This window comes from Aulostomus chinensis, chromosome 7 (genome assembly GCF_037954235.1).
Source record: "Aulostomus chinensis isolate RoL2024-O1b breed Wild chromosome 7, RoL_Achi_v1.0, whole genome shotgun sequence".
Classification (NCBI taxonomy): Eukaryota; Metazoa; Chordata; class Actinopteri; order Syngnathiformes; family Aulostomidae; genus Aulostomus; species Aulostomus chinensis.
Genome location: NC_141326.1, coordinates 16,254,517 through 16,265,000, shown reverse-complemented (window position 1 = coordinate 16,265,000; position 10,484 = coordinate 16,254,517). Strand labels below are relative to the sequence as shown.

The 10,484-nt window shown below is 43.9% G+C and overlaps 1 protein-coding gene across 2 annotated transcripts in view; it reads right to left on the bottom strand.

Moving 5' to 3' along the window:
- Positions 1-10,484, bottom strand: part of wwox (WW domain containing oxidoreductase) — a 129,455-nt gene that overhangs the window by 84,449 nt on the left and 34,522 nt on the right. For both annotated transcript variants that reach the window (XM_086208784.1, XM_086208785.1), the window contains exons 7-8: positions 5,871-6,056; positions 2,466-2,730 (exon numbers count right to left, since the gene is read on the bottom strand). In XM_086208784.1, coding sequence (XP_086064910.1) covers positions 2,466-2,730; positions 5,871-6,056 — 451 coding nt within the window. The remainder of the gene's footprint in view (positions 1-2,465; positions 2,731-5,870; positions 6,057-10,484) is intronic.

Here is a 10,484-nt window from a genome sequence, read left to right as displayed (position 1 = left end):
AAGCAAAAGCTTGATACGAAGGCGCTTCTACTGGAAGCAAGGAAGAGGAGAAGGCGTACAGATGGGGGCCTTTTTGTTTTTATTTCGCGGTGTTGGCCCGTGCTGCCCGTTTTCGTTGAGCTTGACGTGGACTTTTTTGAACGGATCAGAATTTCTTTTTTTCCTACCGTCTAAGCGTGCGATAATGTTCAGATCTTTAAGGGTTTCGATTAAAAATAAACTCTCCGGCGCAGACCAGTTCTGCGCGCACTGCTGCTTGGAAGCCGCCATTTTTTCAAGTGAGGAAACGTCACTGCGCATTTACGTCAAAACAGAGCATGCGCAGACAGAACACAGCCTGACAGCATTCCGTTTCACCGTTTACATGATAAGATTTTACATCTGATCTGTTTGGGAAAAGAAATATTCTACCCCTGTGAAACCGAATGAAATTCCATTCGGTTTGGGCCTCTTTATTCGGATTGAGGTGTTTATATGGAACATTTTTATTCGGTTTGGGCTTCTAATCCAATTCTAACTGGAATATTAGGCTCCATGTAAACCCAGCTATCCTGAGACCTCCGTTTCTGGTCATGAAAACCCCGCCCCTCCGTCTCTGACTGGCTGTCTGACACGACACCTTTTGTCGCTTCAATCAAACATCTGCCCAAACAATAGCCAGACCCAAAGTCGAGGCAGGTAACCATCACTCGTCTGCTGTTCTCTACCTCAGGGCGAATGAAGTTAACTCTCCAAGGCTCAAGTCAAACTTTAAAACTTAAACCTATGAAGAAAAAGCAGGAATGTGCACCTGCAAAAGTAAGACCTGCCTGACACAGGGGTTTTAGAGTTGTACAAGGCTGCAACAGCATATGGCCAGTATGCCAAAGACAAAAACAGAAACTAATTTGTCATCAGCGATAAAACAATGAATCGGGAGAACATTCTGAGCAGAGCCGGGCTTGTGGTATGGCAGCAAGAGTGCAAACTCATCTGAAGTGACGACACTCTTTCCATATATGGAAAATTGGACGATGAAGTTGCCAAATATGGGATGAGACTGACGCGTGAACTACAACAAACAAAAAGAGGCAGATTTTATTCAAAGATGCTCTAGAAAATATTGATTAATGATGCAGAGACCAAACCCTGAGTCACTAAAATGGACAGTCCTTACGTTTTAGCTACACCTTTTACTGCACTACCATGAAAATTACAAATAAAATCCACGAAAGGCCTTGAACTGCAAAAACTGACTGAGAAATTGTTTGATTTATTGTAGAGAATCTGTACTCGGGCCGGCATGGCTCAGAGGTAGAGTGGCTGTCCAGCAGCCAAAAGGTCGCTGGATCGATCCTCACTTCCCCCAGTGACCACGTTTAAGTATCCTTGAGCAAGATACTGAACCCCTAGCCCTGCGACGGACTGGCAACCCGTCCAGAGTGAACCCCGCCTCTCACCAAATGTCAGCTGAGACAGGCTCCAGCCACCCCCCCGGGCAACCCTTAACGGAAAAGCTGTACAGAAAATGGATGGATGGATGGATGTACTCTACTCTGCTGATGAACACCAGATTGCTCATAGTAATATCCTGAGCAACCGATACTCCAACTGTAACCCCCAGGCGACACAACAGTCACGGAGGTATCGCTCTACTGTCACGTGACCAACTGTCATCCTCTCTTGATCCGTTCTCAGCGAAACACAAATTCAAAAACAATCCTGAGAACGTATCAATTCCCTTCGGTGCCAGCCCGGGGCCTCTTCTCCTCCCCTCATAATGACACAGAACTGAAGAGAACACATCTGAAAATATATGGTATGGTAAAAACACATTTGACCGAGAGCTTACTGTGTTGGTTCTCTAGAGTGCATGGCTGGATAGACTTGAGCTTGTGCAGTGCGTTTACTGTAACCTAACAGTCCCAGTAAAACAGGATCTTGGATATCGCCTCCTCTTGTGAGAGGATAGAGGAACAGTCCCTCACAGTTAAATAAACAGTGACAGGCAGAGGAGGAAAACAAGCACAACGAAAATCTCTCTGTGAAAACCAGACTTTCTTCCTGAGCCCTCACAAAGAGCAGATCGACCCCTCTCCATCCTTTTCCTCTTCTCTATCCCAGGAACGTGCCAAGACAAATATATATGCTGACTAAGGGGCACGCCGGTGAGCGACACAGGAGCAGAGACAAGAAAACAGGAATAAAACATGGTGGATTCACGGAGTTGTTTCCCATACAGAAAACTTGAACTAGCTTTGATTAAAAAGCTGCTAGAGTTGGATTTGTTCAAGAAGTCATTGAAACAGGCGTTCCTCTCACTTATGTCTGTTGTGATTCGAGGAGGAAGACGCATCAAACAGGTGTGCAGATGTGAGTTTCGGTTTGACTTGAAAGTGCAGCTCAAAAATCAGGCCCGACTGCAAACGCCCAGCTCAAGGTGATACCGCAGTTAAGTCACAAGCTTATATAACTCCTGTTCTTACCATAGACTTGGTGAAAGGTCTGGCCAGGGTGAAGAGGAAGGTCATCAGCCACCAGCTCCGGTGAATGGAGGTATACATCATGTTCCCAGGATGCACTGCATTACAGGTGACATTGTGCGGAGAAAGACGACGATGGAGCTCAAAGCTGAAGAGGATGTTGCAGAGTTTTGCTCGATTGTACGCCAACATGGACCAGTAGTCCTTCCTCGGGGGAGACAAGAGGGCCAAATCCACTTTGCCGCATGAGTCTAACAGGTCTGTGAACCTGGAAGAGAGTAGTGAGAGTGCGTGTAGCAGCAGATGTGTGGCGTTGGCTGCATACAAATCAAAAAACGTGACATGATGTTCTTTAATTGCCTGCGACAGAGCTGTTAAAATCCAGATGTTTGACAAGGCCCCTTAAACATTACACTACTGTTATTATGCAGTAACACAATAACATCAGAGTACACAAGCACAAAAATGACACTCTGTGTGTGTGTGTGTGTGTGTGTGTGTGTGTGTGTGTGTGTGTGTGTGTGTGTGTGTGAGACAGTAAGAGAGATAGGCTCCAAACACATCCTACATATTAATCCAGTCATTAGAAAACAACCAATCAAAATGTCACCTGGCTTCCTTGTTGTGATTTTACAAGCTGGCTGCCTTTTGTTTACTGTCGCCTGCTGCAACATCCTCGCATGGCTAAATTACAACATCTGCAGGCTTTTCCTTTCATGTGCTGCAACTTCGTAACTACTTCAGCAAGGTTGATAAATCAGTTCCCTCAGTCACAAATTTTTTTTTGTTGTTCTTTTCTTTTTTAGGTTACGTCTGAGTGTGGTTTCATTAATCTTCCAGATGATTCACATATTAATCTCAACAACAAGTAAAACACGTAGATTCTAGCTGACCGATATGTCTTCTGTCTTCATAAAAGTGTGGAGCCAGAGGTGCAGGTTACATCTCTGAGAGGTAATTTCATCAAGGACATTATCGCTCCCTTGTTTGACCAGATCAGATGCAGTTGGAGGGCAAAGTAAACCTGTAGCGGACCAATTCCACAGTAAGCCCCTGTGTTGGAAACTGATAAAGTGTCCAGCCATTACCCGTGTGTTCATCTCTTCCCACCCTTGTCCCTTATAGGTCACTGCCTCACCAGCGGACAAGGGGCTCAGGGAATACAATATGCTGCCAGGTCAAGGGTCACACACTGTATGTGAGGGGAGGCTAAGTGAATAAACGGGAAAATCATCGGGAACTGGAAATAACACAAACAAAAAAGGGAGGGACATCAATAGATGTAATATAGGTCCGGAATGAGGTGGACAGAATGAAAGATGTAATACGAGATATTGTCTATTTCCGCTCCCCGCACCCACCCACCCACCTCCGTCTAGTCTGTGCCAGTGTGTAACTGACTCTCTCTGGTCCTGCCTAAGCCCTCTTTGAAGAGGTTAGAGCCAATACTGATCGTAGAGCGGAGAGGGAAAGGTGAGAGTATGTGTTGGGAAGCGAAAGAGACAGGGAGCTGGAGGACGAAGGGAATATCGGACAATTCTTGCAACATATAAATCCGACACATTTGGCCTGTTCCAGTAGTCATCTGACAGTGTTCACAACACCGAAACTCAGTTTTTCTTACTGCGTAGGCAATTTAGCATCAATCAAATGTTGTCAATATGAACTTCCTGATGTGCTTTCACCCTATTCTCCACCCACTCTTCCTCCAGCATGTAATAGCCGCGTGACGTTAAGTGAATCCGAGAGTCCAACCTCCCGTCCTCTCATGCATCGCAGTCTGGATAGCATATAGCACAGATCTGCTAGAATAAGTCTGCGTATGTACTCCTTGTCTCAGGTCACTCCGATCAATCACTCCGCTTGGCCGTCTGACTGTAGGATCAATGTGGAGTGATACACATGGGCTCAGGGCTCACAGATCATTGCAAGGCATCATGCATGTCTGCAGTATGACAGGAAAAACAGAAGGATTGAAGTTGCTTCACCAAAAAAAAAAAAGAGAATAGATGGCAAGAAAAAGGGAAAAGATGAAAGAAAGGGGCTGAGTCAGGGGGTCAAAGAGAAAGGAGCAGATACTTGATCAAAGTAAATTTTAGCTGATAAGCCCATCCATCATGTTGATGATACGTTTAATTTATAGTGACAGCGTGTGGACGGAAATGAGTTTTCAGTGAGTGAGGCTGTCATGTTTGACAATACACATTAAGTCTGATCTATCAGTTTGAAGGGAGAACCAGCCAATGTAGCGAGGAGAAGCGCATGAGCGGAGCTGTTGGAGAAGATAAGGTAGCTGTGAGAAAATAGTGCCTCAAATATGTTAGTGGGACTTTAATAGGTGAATTTTGGCATTACTTAGAAAGTGTCCACAGTTTAGAACAGCATATTAGATTAATGTATGTGTTTTCTGATGTGTGTGTGTGTGTGGGGGGGGGGGGGGGGGGTCTGCTATCGCAGGAGCAAAGCATGGTAGATGTCATCAGAACTGTGACAGATTATGTTCTCTCCCTTCACATAATCTATCATTCACTGTCAAGTAAAGACGAAAGGATATGAAAATATCCATTTTAGAAAAGTGAAGAGATGAGAATAGATCGCTCCTGTAGCTGAAGTGTAAAAGGGTAGCGAAGCGCCAGAAAGCTGACGAGTTACTTTTCATCAATATGAATTTCTAAATCAGTCAAATATTTTTGGAAGACATCTCAACACTCGTTTTTTTGGGGGTTAGTTTTGTCGCATCTTGTCGGTCAACATTCCCACTCAGACTGAGAGTCACTTTATCACACCGATGTCTTGATATGTGCGCATGTAAAGATAATTACCTTTTTTTTTTTTAAGTTCAGTTCATGTCTATCACAGTTGTCTTGTGTATTTTGGCATAATTTGCAACAATCTCCAATCCCAGAGACGTGAGAAAGATCTATTCCGAGTAGGAGAAAAATGCTCCACCAAAACTGAAATATCCTTGGCTGCGGCACAAGGATCCCACCGAAATCTGTCAAGAATTTGTTTTTGTAGATGTTCAGATGTGCAATATTGCCAGGATATTTGTTTTTCTCCAACAATTCAACTAAATATGCGTGTGAGTACACAATCTCAGAATGTAGAGTTGTTCACTCCATTACTTATTCCTTCCAGAAATGTCATATGAGATGAGATAAGCAGCGTGTACAAAACATAAGAAAGGCCAATAAAATCAAGAATAAAGTATATAAATTGATCTACTGAAAAAAAAAACACTATAAAGAAGTGTATAAAAACTACACATCAACCAACACAACTGTGTAATAAATGTACACAGAATGTACAATGATGGTAACAGAGAGCAGGACTCATTCGGGCTTGACATTTGACTTGGACTTGTAAAAAAAATACGAGCATCTCTAGATGTATAATTAAGTGTGTTACCTGTGGGACTCTGATGAGACCACCACGACACGGGCGGGGGCTGAGCGACGCAGCACGTCCTGGAGACACTGCACCAGCAGGAAGTGTCCTAGATGGCATATCTGGAAGGTGGATTCCAGGCCGTCCTCCGTCAAGCTCCAGGGTTGAGTACACACTGCTGCGTTACAAACCAGAATGTGCACGGGACTAGAGGGTGGAGAAAATAAGACATAAAACATGTTTGAATGTTGCCTGAAAAAAAAGCATACGGCTGGTGAGTTTCGTGCTAGGTATGAGATAAGATGAGGTGTGTGAGAGTGCAGCGGGTCTACACGGAGACAGAGCATCGGTACGGCTGCCGTGATACGGGTCTCAGATCTCCACGGCTCAACATGTGCTGCAGATACTCAACACAGCTGGCTGGAATCCAGGAGCAACAACACACAGAAAAGCAATCATTTTAACACACAAGAAGTGTGTTACTGCTCTGTGTAACTACACCAAGTAACCAAACCCAGTATGGACAGGGGAGAGGAGCATCAGGGGAAACACACACACCATAGAAGAGGCCATGATGCAAAGAGCAACTATCCCAATAAAAGGACAAAAAAAAAGGCTTTAGCACAAACAAACACGCACACGCGCACACTACATCTCCATTCTTGTAGTTTTCTTGAAGGCGTTTTCCTTCTCACATGCCAGTGAAGAGGGCTCATTGGATTGGTCAGGGCAGTAAGAGGTCCTTGTCGGTGACAGCGTCGCTCCAGCGAGCTCGAAACCACAGTAACACAGCCGAACAATCCAAACACACCCCACCAATTTTTAATTTCTTCCATTAGAATTAATTATGAGGCCGAAGGCAATTTGTGTACCCTGTGTTTAAGACTGCCTACTGGATTAATTAAAAACTGGATGCTGGAAAATTAATGTGTGAATTGTTATGCCTTGCTATAATGAGCCATCCCATGCTATTACATAGGAGTGTACTGTACGATCACCTTCAGGCCTGCGAACACACAAGGTTCATTAAAGAGCACAAACCCAGTCACAAGTCAACCTAGAGAACACCGACCTCAGCATATTATGAACAGAAAACACTGGCAGCCAGATGTTTGAATTAGCTTCAAAAACAGAATAAAGACAAAAGCTTTGGCGAACCCAAATTACGGACCTTGCTCAGTTTTAGTAGCTGTTAATGATGGGGAGCTTTCAAAAATGTTTAATGCTGAATAGCTTGACGTTGTTACCGCTTCCTCATCGATACCTTTTTTTGATGGAGATAAAAAATCAAATTTAAAAAAAAAAATGAAAATAACATGAAGTTAAAAATGACTGGTTTTAGTGTTTCACGGTCAGAGTATTTTAAATTATTTGTCTATTTCATCTCTTTAGTTTTATGTTTAGCGCATTCATGCTTTTCCACTAAAAGCAGCGGAAACATAAAAATTCAACTGCAACTTGGAGATTTCCTCTCAGGTACAGAGAGCAGGAATGAGCTCTGAAACAGAAATTCGGTAAGAAACATTGCAGCCCTGAACAAACCAGCGGATACCACACGAATAGGAAAGCATTTGTGTTTGTTAAAAACTGCGGTTGCTTAAAAGTGGCAAAACAAGGAGTTTCGATGTCTTTACTTTCAAAAACCATGAAAGATGTGCTCATTTCTGGAGTTCATCTTGCCCAACATAATGTGTCATGAACTTCAGCAGACAGCTTTAATTTCACCAGTGATCCAAATACCAAAAATCCCACTGGCGTTAAGCTGAGGGAACCCATGGTGACTCCCTGACGACACCACCTCATCACTGCAGAGCTCTGTTAAAATGAGGCACTGAAAGTTTGATATTCAATTTCGTTGAAGCGATTCAGTCCGTTTCATACTGGTAAAGCATCAAAATTTGATACCCAACAACGTTTTCTCTTTTTTTTTTTCTCCTTTTTTTTTATTCCACAGTTCCAAAGACGGTGAGGTCCAGTAACACTGAGCTCCACAAGGCCTTTGGTTCCGATCCAGGCTGGGTCCTTTCCATGCGTGGGTGTGAGGACAAAAGAGAAAAGGAATCCTCAGGTGCTGAGACAGATTTTTCATTCCAACATTCTGTGTAATGGCATTCCTCTTCTTATTTCATAGTAAAAACTCTGCCTGTCACTCCAAGTATATCACATATTTGTGATCAAAAAACTCCAATAACCAACTTTTCTCTGGCCGGTGAGCGATTTCCCCCACGCAGCTCAGATGGGCCTCTTATGAGTCTGCTTGTAATGTAAAAGGCCTGTTAATTCAACTGCCCACCAGTTAGTCCCTCTCTCATAAGTGCAAGTCTAATGAATGTCTTTAATAGGCCTATTGCTGCGTGCCACAGTCCCTCTCTCCACATTAAGACCTCACACAACACTGTGTGCACTGTGCAATCTCAGCGCTGGTCAAACGAGGATGTTAACTACCAAACAGGGAGACATCAGTTTATATATTTACTTTAAATAACCCCCCCGGGTATGACCCTTGACCTCTTTGATAATGTGGGCCAGCAGGAGGAAGCTGGACTCAGACTAGTGGTCATTATCACTGCGCTTTATTGTCATCAGAGAAACTGGCGCTGTCCACACATGTGCATGCACACGCGCACACACACACACACACACACACACACACACACACACACACACACACACACACACACACACAAATTACACACATAATGTGTAAAAAGGCTCACAACATGTTAACAAAAAGAAAGAGAACGAAGGGATTAACTAATCTGATCACGTATTTATGAATCTATTCCATGTTATATGTTTGAAACCTAGAAAAAAAAACAATCACAAGTGGAAATAAATTGTGTTAATTACGGAATGTTCAGAAGAAATTCTATTATGGGCATTCTGTCAGCGGCCGTCCTCCATCAATTTCATCCCAATGAAATTGCACTGCATTCAACAATATCAATATCCAGGTAATTTCATTTCAAAGGACAGGCAATTAAAGCAGAATCGGGGTCAATGGAACACAAAACAGCGTGAAAGCCACTGACTAAAGCACTTAAAAGCAAGGGAGTGAGAAACGAGAGAAGAAAAAGAAAAAGACTCTGATTACATTTCACCTGTCAATGACACGCTGCAGGAGCATTATTGTGCTTGTGTGTGTGTGTGTGTGTGTGTGTGTGTGTGTTACTGTTTGTGCTCACATGTCCGTACACAAACTATCTGTGGGTGTGCACTTTTGTGTGTGTGTGCGTGTGTGTGTGCGTGTGTGTGTGTGTGTGTGTGTTATGCCTGAAGACATACGTGCAGTAATAGAGTGGTGGTAGACTCAGACAGCTGCCCAGTGCCATTCACAGCTCAGAGCTCCCAGCCTCCACTCTGCTCTGTTCGCCTTCTGATGAGAATTAATGTACTCTGACGTCCCCTGGGACTCCCCTGCCCACCCCCCTGCCCCCCCTACCCCCCCAACAGCACAGCTAATGAAGAAATACAACCTTGCCAAAATACTGAGGTAGAGAGAGTCCGACGGAGAAAGACGGAGTGACGACATGAGAAAGGGAGAGAGAGATAAATAAATAAATTGAAATGAAAATAAAAACCCCAAATAAGAGTTTCATGGCAAGAGTAGCGCTGAAGGGAGTTTGAGGCTTCAGCATGGATGGGGAGATGTGATAGAGATTGGAGGAAACTATGGGACACAGAGCGAGGGAAGCCACCGTGAGCTTTTGGCTGTGACCCAAGACACGTGTCCTGGATGGCCATACCCTGCCCCAGGGCTGCTACGGGCAATGACTGCCCTGCCTCTCCCCAAGGGGCTCCCCTGACACCAACACACATACACACACACACACTGAACACACTGCCTATAGGGACCTGCAGGTGGTTGAGTCGTACAGATGACAAAACACATGACCCCAAAATAGCAACAACGCAACTGGCCACCAAACACAAAGCCGCATGCGGTAAAAGCTGACCACCACAAAATAAGCGCCATGAAATCTGTTAGTCTGTTAGGACAATGTCAAGCAAGTGCACAAAAATACACAAACACACACACACACTCACTCCTGGGATCTTATCCATATGGTGTCCATCAGTGACAGGTTGGATGTCCTTTGACTACAGGAATCGACTTAAATAAGATGTTTGGTTGAGCCCTCAGTTACAGTTTCATGGAGGTTTCTGTTATCGGGTCTTTCTGTCCTCTCTTTGACAGTATGAATCAGCAACATTCTGTTTGTTTCACAACCAGTTGGTGGGCTGCAGCACGCAGTGGAGAATGATGATGGTTAATAATTATTTCAAAGAATCACGTACCATATTTGAAACATTTCCCATTGAATCGCCAGGTAAATCTGTCTACAATTCACACCAGATGGTGGGAGTGCATGCAGCAACACTCACAATGATCTGATCTTTCAGCTACTCGAAAACGGATAATTTCATTGTGTGGTTCTTCTAGACTTCACAAAATATTATCATACCAAATGCATGAAATTCCACTAGTGAAACAAGTACTTTCACAGGGTTATGTGGCGCCCAGAAGAATTTAATCATCATTTCACAGGCAATAAAAAGTAAACCGTGGAGTAGGTCGCTGCTGTTAATATTACTTCCTGTTAGCCCTCCACTGACTTAAATGTGTCCTCAGGT